The sequence below is a fragment of the Hipposideros armiger genome, unplaced genomic scaffold (genome assembly GCF_001890085.2).
Source record: "Hipposideros armiger isolate ML-2016 unplaced genomic scaffold, ASM189008v1 scaffold_275, whole genome shotgun sequence".
NCBI lineage: Eukaryota > Metazoa > Chordata > Mammalia > Chiroptera > Hipposideridae > Hipposideros > Hipposideros armiger.
Window position 1 is genome coordinate 377192 of NW_017731625.1, and position 26724 is coordinate 403915.

General features: G+C 56.6%; 3 protein-coding genes across 9 annotated transcripts; 2 read left to right on the forward strand and 1 right to left on the reverse strand.

Moving 5' to 3' along the window:
- The first annotated feature begins 237 nt into the window (after window positions 1-237).
- On the forward strand, window positions 238-12929 carry PTBP1 (polypyrimidine tract binding protein 1). 3 transcript variants are annotated; one of them, XM_019657204.1, is made up of 15 exons: window positions 238-367; window positions 2794-2880; window positions 3301-3331; window positions 6710-6785; window positions 6993-7165; window positions 7259-7576; window positions 7658-7768; window positions 7841-8015; window positions 8275-8352; window positions 8977-9125; window positions 10170-10203; window positions 10612-10704; window positions 10805-11021; window positions 11234-11311; window positions 11404-12929. In XM_019657204.1, the coding sequence occupies exons 4-15, from the start codon at window positions 6761-6763 to the stop codon at window positions 11534-11536; spliced, it is 1584 nt and encodes a 527-aa protein (XP_019512749.1). In that variant the 5' UTR covers window positions 238-367; window positions 2794-2880; window positions 3301-3331; window positions 6710-6760; the 3' UTR covers window positions 11537-12929. The 3 variants fall into 3 exon arrangements, with proteins under 3 accessions (XP_019512749.1, XP_019512748.1, XP_019512747.1); XM_019657202.1 differs by lacking the exon at window positions 2794-2880 and having other exon boundaries at window positions 239-367; XM_019657203.1 differs by lacking the exons at window positions 2794-2880; window positions 8275-8352.
- Window positions 12930-13408: 479 nt separating this feature from the next.
- Window positions 13409-19393, reverse strand: PLPPR3 (phospholipid phosphatase related 3). Of its 5 annotated transcripts, none has more exons than XM_019657194.1 (9): window positions 18795-19393; window positions 18328-18422; window positions 16168-16353; window positions 15945-16086; window positions 15652-15847; window positions 15497-15554; window positions 15156-15329; window positions 14978-15025; window positions 13409-14814 (listed from the first exon to the last, which is right to left on the reverse strand). In XM_019657194.1, the coding sequence occupies exons 2-9, from the start codon at window positions 18400-18402 to the stop codon at window positions 13432-13434; spliced, it is 2262 nt and encodes a 753-aa protein (XP_019512739.1). In that variant the 5' UTR covers window positions 18403-18422; window positions 18795-19393; the 3' UTR covers window positions 13409-13431. The 5 variants fall into 5 exon arrangements, with proteins under 5 accessions (XP_019512739.1, XP_019512740.1, XP_019512738.1 ...); XM_019657195.1 differs by having other exon boundaries at window positions 18328-18443; XM_019657193.1 differs by having other exon boundaries at window positions 18328-18531.
- A 1767-nt stretch (window positions 19394-21160) lies between these two features.
- On the forward strand, window positions 21161-24011 carry AZU1 (azurocidin 1). Its single transcript, XM_019657182.1, is given in 8 exon segments — window positions 21161-21218; window positions 21513-21556; window positions 21558-21670; window positions 22123-22133; window positions 22136-22263; window positions 23274-23507; window positions 23797-23859; window positions 23862-24011. Coding segments are annotated over 8 exon segments (801 nt in total).
- The last annotated feature ends 2713 nt before the right edge of the window (window positions 24012-26724 follow it).

The following is a 26724-nucleotide window of genomic DNA, read 5'->3' on the forward strand; positions in this document are numbered from 1 at the left end:
TGGAGGGCAGCTCGATTACTGGCTCAGGAGTTGTCACGTGCTCCCACCTTTTCTCCCCACTCCCGATTCCACGGGCTGTTTCCGCCTTGAGCTCTGACGGACGGCCGCCTTCTCCAACGGTGGCCTGCCATTCCTCTTGGCTCCACCCCCTACAGCGGCCTCCTACCCATTGAGAGGCGCTGGCGGGGCCACGGCACTCGCCCCGCCCCCTATCTGCGGCGGGAGCCAATGGGCAGAACGCGCGGGGGACGTGTTCGGGCGTCTCCGCCATTTTGTGAGTCTATAACTCGGAGCCGTTGGGTCGGTTCCTGCTATTCCGCCGCCTCCACTCCGTCCTCCGCGGGTCTCCTCTGTGTGCAATGGACGGGTGAGTCATGCCTGTCCGCGCTTCCCGCCGCCCTTCTCACGCTCCAGCATTCCCTTTTCCGCCGCCTGGGCCTCCTGGGGACCTCGGCCTCTCCCGGGACCTTGGCCTGCCTGTCGCTTCGCCCTGGGCCCAGAGGCTTCTCCAGGCTGCTTCTCCTCGCGGCCGCGAAAGTGGGGAGAGACTGCCGGGGTCGCGAGGCGGCCCGTGTGTCCCGGGCCAGGGGTCAGCCGAGCCCAGCCCTTCCCGCCGCCCTGCCCGTTTCCGGTCTCCCAGCGGCCCGTCCCGGACGCACGAGGCGGCCGCGCGGCCCTTCCCGCTTCCTATCCGGTCCCCGCGCGCACGCGCCGCTTTTCGCGCGCCCCGTGTGGCCTTTACCGCTCCCGGTCGGGCCTTCACGCGCGCATTTCTTTGCAGTGCTCAGGCCTTGGTGCGCGTGCGCGGTCTTTCCCGCCGCGCGGACTCGGCGCTCGGCCTGCCCCTCCCGTGGCGGTCTTGGGAGCGGCCAGGAGACGCCGCCCTCCTGTCCGGAAGGCTCTTCTCGGCCCCTCCCGGGGCTGCCCACAAAGGACGGCTGCGCGCCCCGACTAGCTCCAGTGCCGGGGGACGGGTCGCGGAGGGACCCGTGCGCCCCCTTTGTTCCCGTCTGCGGGGGGGGGGGACGGGCAGGGGGGCTCCTGTTTGGCAGTTCCTTAAGCGCGAACTGACGCCCCCGGGCATCCCAGGTTCCAGATCCCGCGGATCGACTCACGTGGGCTGGAACGACCGGACCCCGAGTCCTCGGGCAGTGTAGCGGGCCAAGCGCGCCGGCGCCTTCGAGAAGGCGCCCAGACACGCGGCTCCGGGGATTGTGTGTGTTCCAGGAACGCGAGAAATGGGCGGTGGGGCAGTTGCCAGCACTATTTTTTTCTGTTTTAAAGGTATCGTCGTAGTCTTAAAAATCTGAAGTTACAGAGGTTCTGTTCACTTTAACACTGAGATTTAGGGCCAAGCCACAAAGCTGGATTTTGCTGGCAGAGACATGAGTCTGCCCAGTTTGGAGACTCTTCTTTCAGATGTTTCTTTCTGGTCTGGGGGAAAAGGATCGAACTTGTTAAAAATGAAACGGACTTGAAACAGTGCTTTTGCATCTTGCGTATTAGGCTAACGTTTTTCATTTCCCCTTGGAGGTAGGGTTAAGTGCTGATTTTTAAAAAGGAAGCTTGAAGATTCCAAAGGCAGTTCTGGTTATCTTTTGATCTGGAGCTTTGAAAGCCCTCCTTCATCCTTTGGCCTGACGACCTGGGGGTGTGTGGTTAAAATGCTCAGGGTCACGTGCCTCTGTGCCTTGGGTTTGAAATGATAGGGTTCAGGCTAAATTAAATCCAGTCTTGTAGAAAAATTGTTGTAGCATGAGGAACATGATCTCGTGTTCTGCCTTCTGTTTTGGCTTGAATGGACCTCCTTAGAGAACTGCTTCCCAAGGCCGTGGGTGCAAACAAGTGGGTCCTTAGTTCTGCAAGGATATCTTCATGGAAAGCGTTTTCTCCATTGTCTGGTCAAGTTCTCTTGTTTTATCTCTTACCTAAAGGACTGCTGAGGGACTGTTGCATCCACCAGATGTGGCTTGGAGGGCCCAGTCCTATCTGCAGTCTCTTGGAGGGTATGGTTACCTAGGCAGCCAGGCCCAGCTTTCCCAGGAGCAGTTTGTTTCGCCTGCCTTCTCTTTAGAAGGTTTGAAAACCTTTCCAAGAAGGGCCATTTTATTTAAAACTTCCTATGTCTAAGGCCCTCCCGGAGAGCAGGAAGCAGTGAGTCGCCCTGGGAAGCTGCATGCTTTTCATTCTTACAGTTTTTCTGGGAAGTTTTTCTTTGGCTCTCTAAGGTTTTTGGTTTTGTTTTGTTTTTAATACTAGTCCATAGTCTCTGTAGTAAAGAGGTGAAGACCCTACAATGGAGGTAATGGGTTAGAATGTGTTAAGAGGTGAGACGCAGATGGCAGGACTAGGGCCCAATGCTTGGAATCATGCTGCTGGGGGCGGGCCTTGCCTCCCAGAGGGCAGAAGTGAAGGAACTCCAGAGGGTAATAATGCAGGTGGCTGCCCCAGTCTGAGACCAGCTTTTCCCTGGCTGGGTGAGAGGGGACATCTTTGTGTGACATGGAAGGCTCTGGGCACAGACCACTAGGCCTTGGCGGCCAGGTGACCACCAGTGACTCCCACCATGAGTCATTGAGGACCTTGCCAGTTTACATTCACCACATAGAAGCCCTAGGAGGGTTTTACAGGTGTGCTGAGAGCTAGTCCACAGTTGAGGCCCCGGGGATAAGGAACCTGGGCAGCCATGGTTTCTTCCTGCCTTCCTGAGCTGGGCCTGGGGCAGAGAGAAAGCCTACTCTGGAGGAGCCAGGTTGATGAGTAACTTGGGGTAATTTTATCTGATCATTTCAGCTCTGCTGCCTCCCTCGGAGGGAGCCTGCCATTGTTTGATCGTTGAGTCCCCTTCTTGTCCCCCTGGAGCTCTGATCCCGGGGCCTTGTGAGTTGCCTTCTCACTGGCCTTACTGCTTGAAAATGTTCCCCCAAGCATTTCCAGTTTTTAGAAAGCAAACAACAGCACTTGAACCTTAACAAGCATCAAGTGTCCCTCCTGGGGCTTTTGGTGGGGGAGTCTTTGTCTTTGGACCTCTGGTGGAGAGGGCCGGAGGCGGGGCCTGGGGTCCTGCTGGGAGGGAGGAAGGGAGGGGAGTTGGAGGACAATGATGGCTCCTTTTCAAGTTGAGATTAAATAGACCACAGCTCACTTTCTTGCCCTGCCCAAGCTCACTGTCAGCAGGGCCTCAAATGGGGGGGTACTTGTGTAGCCATGGGAGCCCCTCACCGGTGGGCTGTCCTGGGCAGCCGGGCAGCCGCTGTTGCGGCACACCTGCTAACGTTCTCCTTTTTTTTCTCCCTACAGCATTGTCCCAGACATAGCAGTTGGTACAAAGGTAGGCATTGCTGACTGCTTTCGTGTTGGCTGGCTTGTCCACTGGTCTGGGGCTCCCATGGTCCAGTGTGCATGGGATGGACGGTTTGAAAACCAGCTGCTCTTGACACCTTTCCTTTGCCCTGCCAGCGTCCAGTCCATTCATTCCAGCCTGAGTGTGCAGCTCTGGGGGTTGGGTGACTCTGTAGTGGTAAATGGCACTTTGGCCTTAGTTTGGGACCTCTCCTTCCTGCCCTGGCAGAGTCTTGGGATGTATGGGCGGCTGATGAGGACATTTGCCCAGTGTTCTAAGTATCTTTGGTCTGATACGGAAGAGGTTGAAATCTGGTACCCCAGGCAGTTTGTGGGGTTGGGGTGGAGGGTATGAAAAGTCTTCTTTGGGTGGCATCATGGTTCGGATTATTTTTGGTTTAAAATCCCATAGCCTTTTTTGATACAAAGGAAAATGGAAGCTTTGCACCCCTTATGTACTATGCTCAAGCGCTAGTACCTGTTAGCTGCAGGAAGGAGAGCTGGCAGGCAGGCTCCACAGGAAGTGGGGCTGTGGCAGTCCTCCCCCCAGTTGAGGACCAGGCCTGTGTGTACGCCAGCTGTCCTGGGGGTAGACTGAACACTGTTGCTGACTTGGTTCTACTGACTGGGGGTCCACTGCAGAGGCTCCGTCAGTGGGCCATGGTGCCAGACTAGGCTTCAGGCTTCCCAGGTGTAGTCTTGCCTTCACGCTGCCTGTTCTGATCTTCCTACAGATAAAACCTGTTTGTTCTGTTCGGTGGTGGGAAGAGGGAGGGGGACTTTCATCTAAAGCATTTGTAGCAGTCACAAAAAGTGTCTGGCTTGACGTAATCCTCCAGCTCCTGGGGTTTTCAGCTGGAGCAGCTGTGCCAGGGGCTGTCTTCAGAGTGGTCCCTCCCAGCACAGCCCCAGGGGACCTCTGTTTCCAGAATCAGACCTGCACAGGACAGGAACCCAGAGGCTCCAGTGGGAAAGGCCCTCTGCCAGCACAGCCCCTTGTCTGTCCCCCAGCACACCCAGGAGGGTGGCATGGTGGGATTCCAGGCACCGTTTTTTCACTCCAGCTTTAGTATGAGCTGTGCCATAAGTAAGAAGTGTCAAGGTTAGGGATGCTGAACTATTGGTTACATAGTAAAGATCCCTGTGGATACTGTTGGGAGCAGAGTGCACCTGTCACTAGCAGCAAACACAGTTCAGTGGCTTTTCCTGTCTATGCTTGACTTTGGGGGAGGTGCCTGTGGGTGCCAGCTAGGAAAAGCTAGATGTCTGTGAACTGCCCCCCACAGTCTGGCCCAGCTGTGCCTGAGTCACACAGCCCACAGACCTCAGCACCTGGCATGGCCCAGCCCATGTTCCTCCAGGTTTCTGCCCTCAGAATGTCTGCCTAAGTGGGCAGTCCCCTCTGAGCTGTTGGTCACTGCCTGTACCTGGGTGGCGTTGTGCTTGGGGGATGCTGCTTAGCAGACCAGCTTTGTGTCCTAGGGGATGGTAGGGGGAAATGTGGACAGCCAAGTGTGCAGAGTTTGCCCCCCAGGTGTTGTAGGAGCACCAGCCCATCTGCCATAGGGCCATTTGCCATGATTAGGGCCAAGAATGCCACTGCTCCAAGGAAATGACACCCCGCCGACACTAGTCAAAGGCAACAGCCAGGATGCCTGTTTTAAGGTTGTGTCGCTGACACATGGGAGTCATGTGGATACCTGACCCTTGTCCAGCTCTAGTGGGGGGACCTTTGTGAGCCTGAAGCAGGGAGGTCAGGGCACTGAACCCAGATACAGGAAGGGACTTTCCTGTGGCTGACACAGGTGAAGCATGTGCTTGTCCTTGGTGTCAGTGTGAGGTTCTGGGGCTGGGGGTGACTGTTGGCTTTGTCCTGCACTGCTGAGCCTTGAAGTATGTGAGGGGTGTCCACTCACCACTTACGGAAAGAGCTTAGTGTCATAACAGGCACAGAATGTTTTGTCTTAGACCCCAGCCCTCAAAACAGCAGTCTGACTGCATGTTCCTCAGCTCCAAGCACCATGGGACATTTGAGTCGTCGTTATCCCCCCCCCCTTCTAAGCCACGCTCTTGCCCTGGGGGTCCTCTGCAGCTGCTCACCCAACCTGGGGGTCCAGACTTGGGGACATGCCCACAGCAGTGAGCCAGCCACAGGTGGCGTAGCTGTTCCCAAAGGACAGTTTGTAAACCTCCAGCTCCCCAGCAGGTCTTGACGGCTGCCCGTGGTAGGGCGGGGGTTCTCAGGGTTTCTAGGGCACCTGAGCTCTGGGCTGCAGGAAGATGGGAGGTCTTGGATGAGATATTTGTGTTTGTGTGAGTGGCAACTAAGCTGACAGTTGGCGGAAGGGCAATGATAAGCTGTCCCTGAGAAAGGACAAATTGGTGAAAAGGGCAGTTTGAGGGAGAAGGGGTGAGGCTCTGAGAGCTGGAGGTCCAGGCAAGCTGGTCTTTCCTGTTTCTGCCGTGGGGTCAAGGGGGACCTGAGGGCTTTGGGGTGGAGGAACCCTGCCCTGTCCCCGGTGTTGCGTTCAGGTTCCTGGTGATGGAGCCCTGCCAGGGCTCTGGGCCGCCAAGCACGTCCTGGAGCCTGGGAGCTCCTGGTGCTCAAGGTCCTGTTCCCAGCAGGCTGGCCCTGGGGTGGGGGCTGAGTCCTGAGTTATTGGGACTGGTGACTGCAGTCTTTGTCCAGCCTGCACCTTGAGGAGAGTTGTAGTGTTCTCAGCCTCACCTGGCAGGACAGACACCCACCTGCTAAGTAAGCACAGGGTCAGTGTAACGTGATTGGGGAGTTGATGCAATGAGATTGGGACTCAGGAGTAAACAAGTTTCTGGAAAGAAAACGGGCAGTTCTAGAGCTGCCCTCGGCGCCATTTACATGATCACTGGATAGCGTCACCCGCTCACGGAGAGGTAGTGTTTCTAGTCGTCTGTGAGTGATGAGGCTGCAGCTCAGATGTCCTCAGACAGCTGGAAAATAGGCCGAGCAAGTGGCTGCAGTGACAAGGGGGCTTTGTTCTGAGGATGTCCGACAGTCTTGAGTAGTGGGCTGAGCCCCACATGGCTGGTGGCATGAGCCGTGGGCCTGCCTTTGGGCACCTCAACTGAGGCCTGTTCATAGACACGGGAAGGGTCCTGCATAACTGGGAGGTGGTGGTGATGTGCAAACCCCCCTGTAGGTGACAGCCCCTGCCTTGGGAAAGGTCCTGGGGATCCTGCAGGGAAAAGGAACTGTGTCTCAGACTCAGGACCATGAGGCCATTGCAAGGGGGATGGTAGAGCCAGCTGAGGGTCAAGGGTGTTCTGGGGGAGTCTGGAATCACGGTGTGGGGCCACCTTTAGCTCTGCTCCAGCATGCCTTCTCTTCCAGCGGGGATCAGACGAGCTCTTCTCTGCCTGTGTCACTAACGGACCCTTTATCATGAGCAGCAACTCGGCCTCTGCAGGTACCTGTTCACCAGCGGGCTTTCCTGTGTGTTCGCTTGTGACCTTGAACCCCCAGTCACATGCAGCCTCACTCGCCGGGGTGGGGGGGCAGCACCAGACATGGAAACCACTCCACTTCCCCCATCAGGGAGGAAGCTGATTCAGGGGTCTTGCTTTGTGGGAACCTGGGAGGTGCTTGGTGCCATACAAACCATGCCTCTTCTCAGCAAACGGAAATGACAGCAAGAAGTTCAAAGGCGACAGCAGAAGTGCCGGTGTGCCTTCCAGAGTGATCCATATCCGCAAGCTCCCCAGTGACGTCACTGAGGGCGAGGTCATCTCCCTGGGGCTGCCCTTTGGGAAGGTCACCAACCTCCTGATGCTGAAAGGGAAGAACCAGGTGTGTGCCCGTCCCAGGAAGGCCCTGGACCTGCTCTGGGGGCACCAGGCTCCTGGGGTCTCAGCTGCCTCACAACCTGCCTCTGCCCATCAGGCCTTCATCGAGATGAACACGGAGGAGGCTGCCAACACCATGGTCAACTACTACACGTCAGTGACGCCTGTGTTGCGCGGCCAGCCTATCTACATCCAGTTCTCCAACCACAAGGAGCTGAAGACAGACAGCTCGCCCAACCAAGCACGGGCCCAGGCCGCCCTCCAGGCCGTGAACTCCGTCCAGTCAGGGAACCTAGCCCTGGCTGCCTCAGCTGCTGCTGTGGATGCCGGGATGGCGATGGCAGGCCAGAGCCCAGTGCTCAGGATCATCGTGGAGAACCTCTTCTACCCAGTCACTTTGGACGTGCTCCATCAGGTGGGGTCTGGGCTCCCTGGGTGGCAGCAGTAGATGCTGGTGCCACTGGGCAGGTGCAGACTGACTGTCCCTGTCTGACAGATCTTCTCCAAATTCGGCACGGTCCTGAAGATCATCACCTTCACCAAGAACAACCAGTTCCAGGCGCTACTGCAGTATGCTGAACCCGTGAGCGCCCAGCATGCGAAGCTGGTGAGTACCTGGGCCCCACCCCTGCCCACCACCCATCCCAGGGCCCCAGCCACTCACCACCTGTCCCCATAGTCCCTGGACGGGCAGAACATCTACAACGCCTGCTGCACACTCCGCATCGACTTTTCCAAGCTCACCAGCCTCAATGTCAAGTACAACAACGACAAGAGCCGAGACTACACCCGCCCTGACCTGCCCTCTGGCGACAGCCAGCCCTCACTGGACCAGACCATGGCCGCAGCCTTTGGTAAGATGCCGGTGAGGTGCCTGGACTGCTGTCTCGTGGAGGGCGAGGACATGTAGCTCAGTCTCAGTGCCCAGGCCCCAGGAGTCCCATGATGTCCACCCCGCGCCCAGGGAGGCTGGTGACCGTCACTCCTTGCAGCCAGAGCACCCAGCTCGGGTGGAGCGGCGGACCCACCTGTTGGGTGTGGGGCTCCCGCTGGCTCGCTCTGCCCTGGTGGGGAGGCTGTGGGTGCGATGATTAGTGTCTCGTTTGTTTCTAGGTGCACCTGGTATAATGTCAGCCTCCCCGTACGCAGGAGCTGGTTTCCCTCCCACCTTTGCCATTCCTCAGGCTGCAGGTACTCACACTGGGTCCCACGGCGACTGTGCATGCCCACATCTTATTGCCTCCATGTGAGCTGACGGGCGCAGTCACGGGGGGAGCCCACCTTCCTGGGTGTGGGCGCCTGGCTCCCCTGAGGAGCCTGGACAGGGCAGTGGTAGGACAGGGCTGTATAGAACCCGCTGACCCCCACAGTCTCTGGTCTGGTTCCTTCAAGCACCTCCCGGGCGAGAACGCGTGCACACGTGGTTGGAGGGCTGTGTCCCTAGTAGGTGGATTTGAATTGCCTGGTAAGCAGAGTGGCATGAGCCGGGCAGGCACACCTGAGCGTCCCTCCTAGGAGCCACGTGCCCACCAGTGTGACAGTCATGAGCCTTCTGCGTCCTGCCCGGCGTGTCGTTTGCATGGTGACGGGCACCTGCATGTACGCACTGCCGAGGCCGTGGGCCTGATTGCGCATCTCCAGAGCTGGGACTTTTGTGCTGTGGGCGCATGTGGCTGTCCAGACCCAGCGCAGCCTGAGCTGGAGGAGGAGGCTGGGCCTGCGCTATTTTCCTGCATGAGGACTGGCAGGAACGCGCCCCCTTTGGACAGAGCTCTGGCATTGCTGTTCATCTCATGACCACCTCTCCTTCCACAGGCCTCTCTGTCCCCAACGTGCATGGGGCCCTGGCCCCTCTGGCCATCCCGTCGGCAGCGGCGGCTGCAGCTGCAGCTGGCCGGATCACCATCCCAGGCCTGGGGGGCGCTGGCAATTCCGTCCTGCTGGTCAGCAACCTCAACCCTGAGGTACGTGGCTCTTAGGCTGTTCATCCTGGAGGTGCAAGGGGACTGGTGCTCTCAGGTGTTAGTGCTTCCGTTCACCTAGCACTGCAGGCCATCCTTGTCAGCCCCACACTGCGCTCCTGTATCCTCCCACCGCGCTGGGAGTTCTGTCCCTTTAGCATCCAGAGTTCATGAAAGCATTTGTACTACATTGAGCCAAACAAGCCTCTGTCTGAGGAGGTCTCCAGGCACCTCTGCTCTGGAGGACCTGGCCTTCACGCTGCTCCTGCCACCCGGAGCCACTGTCCCCGGGATGGCCCACCTGCCTTGTCTCAGGGCTGAGTTTGCTCGGAGAGAGTTTGGGTGAGGTCCTCAAGGCTCAAACATTTAACTCTTCAAGATGAGATTTAAGCTCAGCCAACTTCTCTGGGCTGCTCTCTCACCTGTCTGACCACTCCTGTGACTTCTTGCCTGGGGCGGCCGGCGCCTGTCTGAGTTAGACGCTCTAGAAGCCTCACTAACAGATTCCACCCCTCATGCTTGTGTGAGCCTTTAGACTCTCCCGCAGCGGTCAGCAGGAGACGCTTCTGGGCCCAAGCCAGAAGGCCGGCAGGGTGCGCGTCTCCTGCTCACTGTGCAACCCAGTGCTTCCCGGCCAGCTCCTGGTGGCCCTGTGACTAGTGTGTGTGTAGATCTGACTGAGGGGACACTGCCGATTTTCTTATGTATTTACTGACCTGTGTTTTTTGCTACTTTTTTTCTTTTCTCCCCTTCCCCTCTCCCAATTTTTTTTCTGATCCGGAATTTCTTTGCCAACTGACTGCACGGTCCTTCTGCTTCCTGTTGTTGCTTGAAACAAAACAAAACCATAAATAAATAAAAACAAAATTCCCCCTCAAACCCTGCTCTCCGGAAACCAACCTGCCCTTGAATATTAACATCCTGACAACTTCATCATCCATCAACCTGCACGCCTGCGGGCTGCCTCCTCGCGGTGGACGATGGCAACTCGCCCCTGACCTCTCCCTTTCCCTGTCCCTCGCTGCCTTGCTCTGCTGTCCTCTAAAGAGAGTCACACCCCAAAGCCTCTTTATTCTTTTCGGTATGTTATCATTCACACTTTTATTACCTTGTTTTCATGTAATAGAGGTTATTTTTACGCCCTAAGTTGTACTATGAGTTTGCGGTTCTGCCCCGGTACGGTTTGCCTTTGGTTTGCGTATTTATTTGGATCCGCAGACACGCATGGTTTAGTGCCCTGCATGCTTTCGCAGAGTTAAGCGTGTTGGTAGCATGTAAAGTGATGGCTCTTTGCAATTGACCTTTCCTGGATTTTACGACTTCTCTGCTGAAGGTAGTCCTCCGGTAACATCCTTGTGACTAGAGGCAGGTTCTTAGAGGCAGAATAGCAAAGCTTTGGGAAGAGCCAGTGCAGGGGTGTGGGTCATGGGGGCTGGAGGGGAGGCGGCAGCGGGCCCAGGCTCAGCACCCTGTCCCTGTGCTTTTGAAGGCGTGTATGGCGATGTGCAGCGGGTGAAGATTTTGTTCAATAAGAAAGAGAATGCTCTGGTGCAGATGGCAGATGGGAGCCAGGCCCAGCTGGGTAAGGGGGTGAGGGATGGGGGATGGGGGGATAGGGTGGAGCAGGATTTGGGGGACCACGCCCATGCCTGCCAGTGGGGTCACTGGGCTCCCCTTTGCAGCTATGAGCCACCTGAACGGGCACAAACTGCATGGAAAGCCGGTGCGCATCACACTGTCCAAGCACCAGAACGTGCAGCTGCCCCGTGAGGGCCAGGAGGACCAGGGCCTGACCAAGGACTATGGGAACTCACCCCTGCACCGCTTCAAGAAACCAGGCTCCAAGAACTTCCAGAACATTTTCCCGCCCTCGGCTACCCTGCACCTGTCCAACATCCCGTATGTGCCACCTGGGGTGGGGGGCTCTGCCTCTACTTCCTGAATGCCCCAACATGGGGACAGGGCATTCTCTGATTCTCCTGAACCTTCACCATACTCTCTCATACCCCGCTTCCAGGTCCCCAGGCCTCTGAGAACTGCCATCTCAGGAATGGCCATGGCCCTGGCCTTCCCCAGAGGGTAGATGACTCAGGGCTGTGCTTTGCCCGCAGGCCCTCCATATCAGAGGATGACCTCAAGATGCTCTTCTCCAGCAACGGTGGCATCGTCAAAGGGTTCAAGTTCTTCCAGTGAGTTCCAAGCCCATCTCCCGCCCCCACCCCCCACGCCGTCCTGTTCCTCTTCTCCCCTCCTCCCTCCCCTCACGGTCCCCATTCTACAGGAAGGACCGCAAGATGGCACTGATCCAGATGGGCTCGGTGGAGGAGGCCATCCAGGCTCTCATCGAGTTGCACAACCATGACCTGGGCGAGAACCACCACCTGAGGGTGTCCTTCTCCAAGTCCACCATCTAGGCCCCACCGCCAGCACTGGCCTGCTGGGCGCCCCGGCGACAACTTCCATCATTCCACAAGAAGCCACTTTAAAAGCAGCTGAAGTGACCTTAAAAGATCAGAGATTTTATTTTTTTAAAGAGAAATCAGTTTACCTGTTTTTAAAAAAATTAAATTGAATTTACCTTGCTCACCTTGGGGAGATGGGGTGCTGGCTGCAGGCTTTTGGTGGCTGTGGACAGTGCCCGCTCCCCATACCCCTTGCCTGTGCCTTCTGCAGCCTGCGGGTGGGCACTCCCAAACCTCCACTTGGCGTTCTTGTGCCTTAAACCCGTTGCTCTTGCAGGGCCTTGTGGTAGCAAACGCATAGGGGTTTGGGGGCTGAGGGGACAGTCTCCTGCAGAGATCATGTGCCTAGTGTGGCAGGAGGCCACTGTGCAGGGCTGCCCACACCCCAACCCTCATCTAATCAAGCGTGTGATCCTCCCCACCCTGGCGCTTTTGGCTTGGAGCTCGTCATGCTGTTGTGCTTTGATGCATTGTGCACACCTGTGCCTAGCAATATCTCCAGTTGACCAAATATCCTAATCTTTCATTTATATGCAAGAGAAATAGTTTTAAGTAACTTTTTATATAGCAAGATAAAAATGGTATGAGTGTAATCTAAATTTCTTCCTCGTATGACTTTGTATACTGTACTTTTTATTTTATTCCTTGTAATGAAGTTGCAGGGCAGGACCTAGTTCCCAGGGCAGATGCCATGGGTGGGGCTGGGGAGCTCGGGTCCTTCTAGAAGCCCCAGGCCTCCATCTGAGACCTCCAGATGCCTTACACCTAGCCTGCCTGCCCTCTGTCTCAGAGGACAAGCTCTCTTAAGCTTTCAGGGTTTAATTTTCTGCAGATTTTGGACCAAAGTTTTGTTTCTGTTCTTTGCCTCTAATGCTGGAACTCCCAAAAGGTGAGACAGTGGCCCTTGAGTCTTAACTGTCTCCTTTCCCTCACGTCCTGCACTCCCTGCTCCAAGGGGCTCCCCTGTGCGTAGACCCCATGCTGGCCGGCCCCTCCCTTGGGGCTTGGACCCCTGAGTTTCCATGTTGGGGTGGGACAAGGGTGTAAATATTTATAATTTTTTATACCTGTTGTAAGACATGAGGGGCAGCAAACGCCGTTTTTTATGGTGACAGATGTATATTTTGATACCAGCAATTTACAGGCTCAGTATTGTAACAGCACGGCACATTCCACTGCCCGCCCAAAGGCTTGTAATGACTTGTAATGCGGAGAACAGAATTAAAGCAATTTTACAACAGTGGCCTTTCCCAAAGGCGTCCTTCTATTGGTGATGTAGAAGGCAGGGGCCAGTCTGTATGGACTTTGAATAAACTGTCCCACACTCCATTCCTCTTCATGAGCTGCTGGTCTTCACTGCTGTTGCTTCTGAGAATTCACACATCTCTCTCCCCTCACTTCCCACTTAAGGGGTGGGGTGCTTGGGTGGGCCCTGCTCAGGTGCATGGGGTACTGCCTGCTCCAGCAGTGGCCTTCCGTGGAGAGGGGCCTGTGCTTGTGTCTGAAGTGGGGCAGCTTTCAAAGAGCTACAAATCCCAAACCGCCCCAGTTTGAACTTTTCATAATTCTTATTTTGGGTGCACTGTGGGACCCCTTACATTATTCTTTCGTGTCTGGTACCCAGACGTGTAACCTGTTAAAACCTGGGCCCCCAGACAAACCGTCCCCCTGAGCCCAGAGCGAACTAGGACTGCAGGCTGGCCAGTGTGGGTTCTCAGAGCAGAATGACTACAGCCGGCACTCCCGATATAAGCCTTTTATTGTCTGGTCTTGAAACGCCCCCATTCCCAGCATCTTAGTACCCCATGCTTTCCCCCCCCCCCACTGGCCTGCAGAGCCCTGGGCGGTCAGTCCTTGGACCTGCGGGCCGCCTGCATTTTGCGGTAGTATCTCTCAGCCTCTGACTGGCCCGCCACCTCCCGCTCACCCAGCACCAGGCCACCTGCCTTGCGACGCAGCGTGGACTCGCGGCTGGCTGGCCCCAGCACTCCGTCAGCCACACCCAGTGGGGGCAGACCCTCCCCCGTGGCCAGGTTGACTGTGGCCACCGCCCCAAACCGAGGCTCCTGGTCCATGTCACTGACGGATGAGCCAGAGGACACACCCAGTGGCTTGGGCCCACCACGGAAGCCGCAAGCCAGGTCCCCTAGCTCGTAATCTCCCTCTCCCTCTGACCCTTTGGCCCCGCCGCCTGCCGCCTTCCACTCCCAGGGCCCATTACCCGCTGACAGGTGGACCACAGGATGGTGGGGCGCATGCGCGTCGATGGTGACAATGCTGGCCGCGTCACGGTCTGAAGGCGACCTGTACTGCGAGGAGTCAGAGCTGGCGCTGGAAGATGAGGCTGTCTCGGCTGCTTTGGGGCCAGGCCCACCCTTGGACATGGCAATCACCTGCAGCAGCCGGGGCGGGTTGGCCACGCGGGGCTGGGTCGAGGCCGTGGCCACGGCCACCCCGCTCTTCTCAGCCATCATGAGCCACTTAGCCCTCACCGCCGTGCTGCTCTTGGGGGACAGGCCGGCTGCCGCCTGCACCCCCTCCTCAGGGATGTGCACCAGCGGCTGCGGCCCTGCCCTTGGGGGGAGAATAACCCGTGGCCCGAGCCCCGGCCGCGCCTGGACTGTGGGGTAGAGTGAGGGTGGAGCTGGGCCCTCTTCCTCCCCCTCCTCCACCTCCTCCTCCTCCTCCTCCTCTTCCTCCTCCTCCTCCTCATCTTCCTCCTCCTCCTCCTCCTCCTCCTCTGTCATGGGCTCAGTGGGCGCCCGCAGGTGCCCCGAGCTGGCGTCGTCAGGCAGCCCCAGGCCGCGGCCCTCTAGCGATTTCTGCTTCCACTCGCTGATGAGCTGCTTGGAGCGCGAAGCGTCCAGCGGCACGTGGATGGTCATGTGGCGGCGGGCGGGGTCATCAAGTGAGGGCGTGCTGACGCGGGGCAGTGTGTGACTGAAGGTCACCATGTTCTCCTTGCCCATGGGACTGCGCGGGGCCAGCAGGTCCACGTCCACACTGGCTCGCTTCAGGCTGCCCAGCGAGGTCTTTTCGCGGGCCACAGGCCGCGGCACACCCTCAGGCCGACCCGGCGGGCCCAGCTCATCCGTACTCACAGACTTGTTCTGCTGGTACACTGAGTCGTGACCCCGCTGGGTCAGGGCACGCAGCGCATCCTTGGCAGGTGGTGGGGCCGGCGGCTTCTCTGTGGGCGGGGCCTGGAAGTTGCCCACAGCATGGCAGGCCTGGGGGTGAGACCCGGCTGGCTGTGAGGCTGGCGGTTGAAGATCAGGGTCCCCACTGGGCACAGACTTGGCATAGGGGGGAGGGTTGGCCCTCAGTGGGGAAGTTTGAGGGGGAAATCCACCTTCTTCCCAGTAGGGCAAATTCCCACCTCAGGTCACTCACAGTGCACATTGGGCAAGTCTGAGCCCAAGAGATTCTGACTCCAGCATTCTAAGGGACAAGACTTTGGTCAGAGTCCCCCAGGGCAGGGCCAGGCCTTGGAGCCTATGCCTCCCCCTCAGACCTGCCCCCACCAAACCTGCCTTTTGGGAGCCAGCCTGCCCCTGCTCCAGACCCTCACCAGGTAGGCAGCAATGCCAGCGCCAATGAGGAAGCCAGCGTAGACATCAACTGGATGGCTGCGGTACTGCGTGATCTGGGTGAGGCCACAGACACCCGCGGCGATGGCAAAGGCGAACACCAGGCTGGGCTTGAGCAGCTTGGTTGTGTCTGAGATGACCGAGTTGAAGTACATCTGGGAGCAGGGCGGCTGGTCAGGGTGGCTGGGGAGCTGGGTGGACTAGGTAAGGGCAGGCGGGGCCTGGGTGGAGTGCGCAGGGCCTTGTGGATGAGTGGGGTTGGGTTGGGTGGGTGCAAGGCAGGATGCCCAGGGGCGTGGCCGGGGCTCTGCAGTCTACTCACCGACACGTAGACTGCAGCAAAGGCAGACAGCGTGGCATGCTGGGACGGGAAGGTCTTGCTGTAAGAGGCGTCCAGGTGAGCCCTGCCATACCTGAGACCCCTCTGAGCCTGTTTCCCCATCATACTCAATGGGACAGGGGTTGGGGCTGGCTCACCATGCAGAGAGGATGGCATGGGTGTCATGGCCGGAACAGATGTCCTGTGTGATGTAGGGGTTGGCATCGCATGAGGTGCCCAGCAGCGTATAGTTGGGCTTGCAGACCGTCAAGAAGAAGGGTGCATGGTAGCCCGTGGCCAGCTGTATGACGTCGGTCACCAGGGCAGTAGCACACAGTCCAAACACGTGGACGCCTGCAGGTGGAAGGGTCAGGGCGGTGCAGGAGCCCGGCCGCCCACCCCAGGGCAGGAATTAGCATGGGATTGATTGGGGTGCTGTCCAGCAACTCACCCACAAAGCGCACAGTGCGCCGCAGGAAGGAGTTGAAGTTGCAGCCACCGGCGTTGATGCTACCCTCGGCCCTGCCCGGGCCCCCTCCGCGTCCCCACAGCCGTGACTGCAGACAGTACAGCATTCCTTCGCCCACCATGATCTGCCGACAGGGAGGTGCTCAGCCAGGTCCAAGCCGGGGGTGCTCACAGGCCGTCCCAGACCCCTAGACGTTGGGACTCACCGAGGCCGCAGGGGCAGCAAAGGCCAAGCTGAGTAGCATGAGCAGTGGAATGAGCTCCTCATTGGTCTCCACGTAAGGCATGGACAGCGTGCGGTCATAACACTGGAAACCCACCTTGGCCGGCTTGAAGAGGTCAGTCAGCTCCAGGAAGTACAGGGACACGATGGAGGACGCCACAATGGGCAGCTGCATGGAGACAGCTGGCCAGGGTCACCCCACACTTGGTCACTAAGCATTCCATCCATGAATTCAGCCCCATCCACTGATTCACACACAAACCCATTCACCTGTCCATGCTGCAGTTCATCCATTCATCAGCTCATCCATCATACAGTGACCCACCCATCTGTGTAGCATCTATAGTCCATCCATCCATCATAGCTATTCTTGCACCCATAAATTCATTCATCAGTCCACAGATTTATCCATCCATCATCCACCCATGCTTCCTCCTTCTTCCCATCTACTCACCCATCCATTCATCAGCCAACCTTCCATCCATTTAACTACTCGTCCATCCATCCACCTATCACCCATTCCATCATCTATCCACCCATCTACCCATCCATCCATCCATCCATTCATCACCCACCCACTTCATTCATCCACTTCTTCCCTCCTGCCACCCTTGCATCTTGAATAACTCAGAAACAGCAAACACGTTCCTGCCCCTGGGCTTTTTTTCTCAGGGATGGATGGACATCCTTAGACATCACTCTGGTGCCCCAGCCCTCCTCAGAGAGACCCTCCCTGGCCACCCACCTCTCCAGCCCTTGCATGGCTTTATTTCCTCTGGGCCTCTTACCCCTATGTGCCAACCTGACACTCAGCCCCGAGAACATGGGCTTCTGGCCCATTGGAGGTGCTCAATGAATGAATGAATGCATTCGTTGAGATACTCGTTCATGCAACTGTCTTCCACATGCTCTGGTCATGTCCCCCCCACGAGCTGGGCATGGAGCACACATGATGGTCCTGCATGCTCACGCCACCCATGAGGTATAGATGGTGAGGCTGAGGTTAGGAAAGCTGAGCTGTTCTTGACCACATCACAGGGGTGGTGCCCCCAAGGAAGGTCACTTACTCATTCACATGGGCTGCAAACAGCCATTGAGCACGGGTTCTGGTGGAATCTTTTGGATGAAAGCAAACCCCTCCAGTGTCCTATGCCTCCCCTCTTGGTCCAAGGGTCTCACGCTCTAACACTTACAGGGAATGTGGCACTGTGGGGGCTGGAGAGTATGCGGGCATCTAAGGGGGTCTGGCTGCCTCGGAAAGCCTCCACCTCCATTTTACAGGTGAGAAAACTGAGGCACAGATGAAGCCCACAAGAGGCTCCCATCTTAACTCCAGCCTTGTATTGCGCCTTAAGAAGGGCCTCAGCTGTCCGTCCAGCCCTGGAGAGGGTACAGGGCAGGACAGACACCCCTAGCCATGGTCAGGGCTGGGGCAGAGCAGGGAAACCAGGCTGGGGACTCTCAGAGGGGAAATGCCTAAGTTTGGTTTGTAGGAACTGGGCTTGTGCCCAAGGAGCCTTTATTGAGTGCCTGCTGGCATGTCAAGTGGGGAGATTTCAAATACTGGGAGGCCAAAGTCGATGCTCAACGTCTAAGGATGGATAAAGGTCACCCTGCACCATCATCAGCACTTTCTATGTGCCAGGTGGTTGCATTTATTCTTTTATTTTTTAAACACTCATTAAGTCGTCACTATGTGCCTGACCTGTTCTATCAGAAAGGTGAGAGGAAGTGTACCAGCCTGCACCATCAGCACAGGAGGAATCTGAACTCAGACCCTCAGGCTTTAGAGCCCAAGAGCTGGAAGACTACACTGCACCCTTCATTAAGCGCACCCCCTTTATGGCCTCCAATGCTGTGCTCCAGCCCCTCCAGGTGAGCTACCAGCCTGAAACCCGGACTGAAGGTCCCACCTCCCAGCATTTGCCCAGGCTGTTTCCGAAGTCTAGAAAACACTGCTGCACCTCAAACTCCTACTCGTGCTGCAGAGCCCAACTCCTCTGACCACCACCTCCAGGCACGCGGCAGTGCCCCAACCGAGGTTCACCCAAGCTGTGCCCACCCCTGTCCCTTAGCGTGGAGCGCCCCAGGGCCGGCGGAACAGGCTTCTGGCCGGCTTCCACCGGCGTGAACCCCCGCTCACCTCCACAAAGTAGAAGCAGGGCAGAAGCGTCATGCTGTCCTTGGGGCTTTTATTCTTCTCCTTGGTCGAGATCATGGTGCCGCGGGCGCCACAGGCTGTGGTTGGAGGGGACAAAGCTGCGTTGGAGGAGGGGAGCTGAGTCCTGGGGGCACCTGGTGCTGGGCGACGGCGGGGGAGGGGAAAGCAACGAAGCGCAGGAACCGCCTAGGGAAACAGAGGCCAGGGGAGAGGGGTGTCCCCGAGGCCTCCCCTGAGCACTGCGGCCCTGCCAAACAATCCAGCTGGCGGCACCCCCACACCCCGAATGGGGGTCGGCAGGGGCTCAGTAAAGAGGGCGGGCCCGGCCTGGCTTAGGGGTCTCCGGGCCGCCGCCGTCCCCCACGTCAGGGCGGAGGCCTCCGGGAGAACAGAAGAATCGGGGGCCGGCGGAGGATGGGGTCCAGGCCCTCCGCCCGCAGGCCCCTCACCTGGCGCGCCGGCGCTTGAAGGGTGGAGCTGGCGGCCGCGGCGGCCGGGGCTGTGGCGCCGAGCACAAAGCGCGGCCCCTCCCCCTCGGGGGCGGAGGGGAGATGGGAGGGGGAGGGGGAGGCGGAGGCGGAGGGGACCCAGCCGGCCCCGAGACCCCCCACCCGCCGCGCCCTAGATGCGGCGCAAGGGGCGAGGGCTCTTTGTCTCTGCGCGTCGGGGGCGCCGCTTGCGTCGGTGTTTTGGCCAGGCCCCCAGCCTGCGGTCCCCGCCTCCCGGGCACCCGCCTCCTCTGTCTCTGAGTTTCGGAGGTCCCAGTGTCCCGTGGGGGCGGGCTAGGGCCGGGGTCTGCAGTCTTCTCTTCTCCCGGATGGGCCTCCGGAGCCCCATCGGTGCTGGGCGCAGGGGAGAGGGTCTGATTTCCTGGATCTTCCGCTTTCTCTGCGTCTTTCCCGGTCTCTCCCGGTCTCTCCCTGTCTCTGACGTCCCTACCCCGCGTCTCTGCCCCCTCCCTGGTGCCCGCCGCTAGTCGGAGCGCGTTTCCATGGCGAGTTTCCTGGGCACGGAGCTATCGGAGATAAAGAAGCTGGGCTGGGGCTTGTTCTACCAGCTCTTGACCCCCCTCCGCCCCGCCCATCCTCACTCCTGAGCCCACCCGGTCCACCCTCCGGTCGGCCGGTGGAGGCCCCTCGCCAGATCCACCGACAGCCAGGACGCACGGATCGATAGCTACAGGATGTGGGAGCGGCGGTCAGGGCCCTCGCGATGAATTTTTGGACGCGCCGTTAGGCAGCGCTTGCTGTTTGCAGTCATTTCCTCCTTACCACACACAGCCATGTGGGGTGGGAACTGGCTGAGACCTCGTTTTACAAACGGGGAAACAGAGGGCCGAGGAGCTTAAATCACTGACCAACGTTGCCAGGCTCCAAATGGCAGAATCTTATTTAGTTCATTTATTTACCATCTCCTGAGCACCTGCGGTATACTGGGACAGACTCGGACAGTCAAGCCCATACTTGTGTCTAGTTAGAGGTGAGGGCTGCATTACTGAGCTCACTTTTGGTCTCTGTTCCTGTCAGCTGTTAACACTCCATCGCCCTCCTGACTATGGCCCAGAAACTCAGCTCCACCGTTTTCTTTTCTTTTTTTTTTTAATTGGGGAATTGGGGAGGGGAACAGTGTTGGGGAATTGGAGAAGGGGAACATTGTGTTTTTCCAGGACCCATCAACTCCAAGTAAAGTTGTTGTCCTTCAATCTTAGTTGTGGAGGGTGTAAGCTGAGCTCTAAGTCCAGTCCCACTTTCAATCTAGATGCAGCACCAGGGGGCAGGGTGGGTGAGGGTGGGGGATGGTCACAGCCCACCATCCCATGCGGGAGTCGAACCTGCAACCTTGCTGCTAAGAGTACACGCTCTCACCAGCTCAGCTTGGGCACATGTGGGACTAGAGCCAGCAACCCTGTTGCTCAGAGCTCACGCTCTTAACCAATTGAGCCATTCGACCCGCCCAATAGCTCCACATTTTTCAAAGAAGATTGTGCCAATACAGTGAGTTCCAGAGGGTTCGAACCCTACTGGATCCTCAGTTTCCTCACCTGTAATGGGCATAACAAGGGCTTCTGCCAAGGCTGCCCAGTGCTTCCGGCATACCAGGACTGTCTGTCATGCCTCCCCAGGCCTGGTGGTGGACAAGCCTCAGTTTTCCCGGCCAGCCAGGGGTGCAGCCTGGGCAGCCGTTGGGAATCTGGTGTTGAAAGGTGACCACAAACAGCCAGCCCTGGAGAGGCAGGAGAAGCAGGGGAAAGTGGGGCAATCGCTCTTGGGTGCCTCCTGGGGGTGGCAGGAGCAGGAAGAGGTGTCCTGGGGAATGCTCCTGACAGCTGGAGGGTTCAGGAGAGGGTTTGGGGGAATATCAGGATAAGGGAGGGTCCTTTTCCCATCTAATCCCTGGTGATGGAGATGGGGCAAGACCCAACTGCGGTAGCACACTGTCCATTTAGGGGCCTTGACTTGAGCCTGAGGCACTAGGGAGTCATAGGAGAGGTTAGAACAGGCAAAAGGGGTTGAGCATGCCAGGTGCTGCTCAAAAACTTTTACTCATATTAACCCACTTGATGCTCCCCACAGATCTATGGGAAGCGGGGATGCTGTTCATGTCCCCATTACACAGGTGGGGAAACTGAGGCACAGAGTGGGCAGTTGGCAGAGTCCAGGCAGGTTCTGGGAGCAGTTGGCAGTGGAGGCCTTGGGCAACTTCCTGTTTTCCACCATGACGGGCTGGCCCTGTGCCCAGGTGGAGGGTTGCTGCCAATATCTGAGGCCTGGGGTATAAGGTGGCACCATTCCCAGACACCCCTAACAGCCCCATTATGCCAACGCTCAGCCTCCTGGCCCTGCTGGCTGGCCTTCTGGCAACGTCTAAGGCCAGTGAGTGCCTGCCCATGCTAGGCATCCCCATTTCTGCTAGGGGTCCTGCTGCAGGGGTAGAGGCCCAGGTGGGAGGGGCCAGTGGTCCAGTCCTTGCCCCCTTGGACTCAGTGCTCAGAGAGGGAAAAGACTTGACCTAGGCCACACAGCCAGACTGGCCCTGAACAATCCTGGAAGGGGTGTGCTGGCGGCCTGGAGCCACCTGTCCTCTTACGGAAGAAGGGGAGAAGCCAAGTGGGTGTCTCTCCAGTGGTGGGGCTGAGACCAGGCAGCTGCACATGCTGCTGCCTCCAGGTTCAGTGCCCCTCGTGGACATCGTGGGTGACAGGAAGGCTAAGCTGCAGGAGCTCCACGATCTTGGCCTCCATTCAGCATGAGGGGCATCATTTCTGCGGGGGCCCCCTGGTTCATCAGCGCTTTGTGTCAACAGTGGCCAACTTCTTCCAGAGCCAGTGAAGAGGGGACCGCAGGGGCGGAGGTGTTCCCTGGGGGTGAGGAGAGGCCTCCAGTGTGCAGAGGGTGCTGCAGGGTGGAGGAGCTTGTGGGGAAAGGGGTCTCAGAGAAGGAAAGAACTCAGGGGATTCATAGGGGTTGCCTGGTAGATGGGGGAGAAGTAGAGGACTCAGGGAGTAGTGAGGGGCTTAGAGAGGGAAATGGGGGACCCAAGAGAGGGGAATTTTGATCTCCTTATCTGGAAATGGGGGAAATGTGACCATCATAGTTGACCTTCCTTTGGATCCTGGGTTGTCGGCCAGTGGGCTGGTAATTCCCTATGGTATATGTAAGCTTACACCCAGGCAGTGCTGGGGATCCCAGGGTGAGTGTGTAAGGTTGGGGCATTTCCATGTGCCCCCCAGGGCCGCCCCAGCCTGGTGTCTTCCACTGCTCTCCCCACCACTCCTAGGAACCCCGGAACTGCTCCATGGTGCTGGGGGCCTATGACCTGAGGCGGCGGGAGAATTCCAGGCAGAGGTTCTCCATCAGGAGCATCAGCGAGAATGGCTACGACCCCCAGGAGTATCTGAATGACCTGCTTCTCCTGCAGGTGGGACCAGGGGTGACAACGGGGCAACGACAGCCTGAGGGGCCAAGGGAGAGAGGAACCCATGGATGGGGCCTCTTTTTGTTTCCTTTGGTGGTCTAAATCATGCAGCAAAGTGTACAGCCATCTCCCAATCCGTTTATCCAGCCTCCTGTTGCTGGGCATTTAAGGCATTTCCAGATGTTTTTGTTATGACAGAATCCCATTAAATATCATATGTATTTTCTTGCAAACATCTCTCCAGCGCAGATGGAACAGCTGGGCCAGTTTACCCTCCCCACCAGCAGAATTATAAACTGCCTCTTTTGGGCTGGCCGAGTGGCGCGTTGGTTAAGAGTTGGCTTGGGACGCCAGAGGATCCTGGTTCGGATCCCACATATGAGGGCCAGTGACACTGCCCTCTACAGCTAAGATGCTGAACAACAGCTCGACCTGGAGCTGGGCTGCCATGAGTCACCTGCGATGGCAGATGGGTTGCCATGGGCTACTGTGTGTAGCCAGCAGCCAGTGTGAGTGGCGGTCCAGAAGCTGGCGACTGATCTGCCTCGCCCGGGAAGAGCGCAATGATGGTGCCATCTTGGGCCAGTGAAGCAACATCCTCCACAACTAGACTGAAGAACAAAAGGACAGCAACTTGGCTGTTCCCCTTCCCCCAATTCCCCAGTAAAAAAAATCTTAAAAAAAAAAAACTGCCTCTTTTTCCATAGCTTTATCAATACTGGGGATTATGTTTGTTTGTTTTTTTGCCAGCTTAATGGGGAATGTTGGCTTGTTCTGCATTTCCTGGGCAAGCCCCTTACCTTCAGAATCTTGTTTTATCCTCTCAACCACATTCATGGTAGGAATTATTGATTATTCTTTTATTGGTTATTGATTGTTCTGTCCAGGTTGGGACTTGAACCCAAACCACTTACAGACCAAAATTCATGTTGCTGCCATTCTGGCTCCCCGCTGGGCCCCCTGAGGCTCTCGTCCTGAGTTCTGCCTTTTCCTGACTCAGTTTCACTCCCCAGCTGGATGGTGAGGCCAACCTCACCAGCAGCGTGACATTGGTACTGCAGCCCCAGCAGAATGACATGGTGGAAGCCAGCACCAACTGCAAGGTGGCAGGCTGTGGGACCCAACAGCATAGGGAACCCCTGTCCTACTTCCCAAAGGTGCTCAATGTCACTGTGACCCCCTCGGACCAGTGTTGCCCCAACAATGTGTGCACTGGCATCCTCACCTGCCGGGGTGCCATCTGACAGGTATGGCTGGGTGCAACTTAGCAAGGGCTCCCCATGGTGGGAGGAGGGGTCTTGAGAAATCAGGAGCTCTCCGTGTTGAGAGAAAGCAAGTCCCTGGGATTAAGTATGGAATTAGAACTGCTTGTTTTAAGATTCAACAGCAGGAGAACATGTGGGGTGGGGACAAGATTTGGGGGTTGCAGAAGAAAGGCTGAAGTTGTGGGCACAGCTGCCAACTTGGCAGTTCTGGGAGAGAGTAGAGTGGGGAGCTGGGCCTGAGGTTGACCTGACTCCTCTGTTGCCCATCTAGGGTGATGGGGGCACCCCCCTCGTCTGTAACGGCCTGGCACATGGCATGGTCTCCTTCTCCATGGAGCGCCCTTCGGGGGCTCCAACTTCTTCACCTGCATGGCACTCTTCCAAAATTGGATTGGTTTTATTCTGAACCCCTCACCCACCAAGCCCATGGGGGCCTGTGACCCCCATCTCCGACCCCCACCCCACCCCCGACTTGTGTGGTTGTGACTGTAATAAAGAAGCCATCCTATTCTTTCCTCTGCACCTGGTCTCTGCTTTGCCAGGGCAGGTACTGGGGACAGGAGTTTAGGAGCATCTATAGGCCATGTGGCCTCCCCTCACTGAGAGCCACGGGGTGGAAGGAGTATTGAAGCTCAGGAAAGGTGTGCGACTCACCTGACATCACACAACCAGTGTAGGCTCTGAACCCAAAGCTGTGAGGTCCGGGGCCCCATTAACAACCTCTCATTTAGGTCTAGAGTATATTGTGCAGCAAATTCAAAAGGCACACATAGGACACTGGCCGAAGTCTGCCTGCTACTTGAATCACAGAAAGCTAATGTGCCTAGTATAGGAAAAGCTAAAATATAAATAATGTTATTAAATAGTAAATGTAATTACATGGAAATAATGTGTAAATAGAATTATATATTACATAAGTTTATTAAACTGAATTTTTTGTTAAAATAAAAATTTTAATAATATATGTCATTATTTATTATACATCACTATATTACATATTTATATATTTTAAATGTATATAGTTAATAATGCATAATAAAATATAATTATAATAAATCTAATATATAAAGAGCACCTGTAATCAGTAAGAATAAAACAGTAGCCCAGTAGTATAAAAATGGGTAAAGGACGTAAACAGATGGTTTACAGCAAAGAAAAAAATAAATCTTGAGGTGACTGGTTAGCTCAGTTGGTTAGAACGTGGTGCTGATAACACAAAGGTTGCCAGTTCGATCCCTGCATGGGTCACTGTGAGCTGCGCCCTCCTTAAAAGAGTCAACTATGTCATTGTAGCATGAAAGTAATGTGTAACCAATGACCATGGCTGTTCCCCAATAAAAAAAAAATTTTTTTTAAAGAATCTTGATGACACAGAAACAACTTTATCTTCACTGATTATATGAAAAATACAAGCAGACCTCCTTGAAGACACATTTTTTTTCCAACCTGTGGGATGTGCAAAAGTCCTGCGGTTTGAGAACTATGGGCATCTACCTGGGGGAGAGGAAGGTCTCTGGGGGTGCCCGCCTGGTAGGGGTAGATGTGGGGCATCTGAGCCAGCAGCGCCACCCCAGGGTTTGTCCCTTCTGTCACCTTGCACTGTGCGGAGGACAAGGGTACAAGGATATTTCCTGCCACATGGCTAGAAGGAAAAGAGACTGAAACAATTCAGTGTCCCCAAGAGGAGACCATAAAATGCTCAAAGTCTGGTTCATTACACAGCTGTGTAAAAGGTGGAGGCATCTTGTTCACCGAGGGGTCTTCTCAGGACAGTGGAGACAAAACTGTGTGTGTGTGTGTGTGTGTGTGTGTGTGTGTGTTACATTCTCATTTGCAGATCAGAGCACCCAGAAGCCCAGGAGACCCCGTCAGTGTACTTGGGGGCAGAAGGGTTGGGGCTGCAACATGGCTTTCCAGTCTTTTTTACATGTCTTTTAGATACTTGGATCATGTGAGGGCAGAAATCAAACTTAAAAGCTAGTAAGTTAAAGAAGAACACTACACCTCTTTGTACATTGCTGATCTGAGTCACAAGAGGCAAACCCTGGTTGATGGAATGGGCCATGAATCGCGTGGTGTGCAAGGCTTGTAGATTGCATGTGCACTGTGACTCACAAACGCCTTGAACCTGCGACCTGTACAAAGTGGGCCAAAGCTCTGCCCCGAGCTGCATGGTGCCGGGGTCCGTGGGGCCCTGCAGCCCTGTGCCTCGAGCCCCAGTGCCCCCAATGCTGCCCACTGACCCCAGGACCCCTCAGTGTTTGCCCAGACTGACCCACCGCCAAGGTTAGTTGCGTTGCCATTAACCCACTTCACAGATGGGGAGACTGAGACCCGGAGAGGAATGTCAGTGGCAGTGCAAGAACCCAAATAGGTCGAGGGGCCCTGGTTGGAGTTTAGACAGGTCAACTCACTGCCTGCTCACTGTTCAGATGGGGAAACTGAGGCCTGAGGGGGCTGAGGTTCAAGGGCGTATGGTCGTCCAGCTTGGAGTTCCCCACACTGACGCACTAAAAAAAAGAGTATTTTACAGGAAATGGAGTACAGCATAGGGAATAGAATCAATGGAATTGTAACAGCTATATACAATGTCAGAGGGATATTAGATTAGGGGAGGGGGGTTATCACTTTGTGAGCAGTGTAAATGTCTAGTACATTGTTTTGTACACCTGAAACTAATAAAAAAAAAAGAAAAGAAACAAGTATTTTTATTTTTTAAGGAGAAAAGACGAAAAAGAGAGACAGACACAGACACTACAGGCTGGGCCCTACTCCCTCTCTTCCCCTCCTCGTCTGGGTTCTGGTGACCCCATGGACCCACGCTCCCGCCCCCATGGCCACTGTTGTCAGTTGCACCACCAACACTTGGAGTGGGAAGGGGCCTAGGCCACAGCTTCCAGACCCCACTTCCCCTCCACCCGCCAGCCCTACCCCCAGAGGCCCCAAAGGCTTCCCTGCCCGTTACAACCACGCCTCCCCCTCCCCACACCCTACTCCTGCCCCAGCCAGGAGCCTTTCGGTCCCCCATTCCCTCTGTCTCCAGGCAGCCTCCACCCTGTACTCACCTGCCTGCCCCCAGGCCTTGGTGTGATGCACACCTGGAGCATAGCACCTGGTCAGGGGGACCCTGGACCATCCCCCTGCCGGTGACTGACCCCAAGACTTTGCCAGGAGGCTACCCCTTAGTGGGTGCACCATC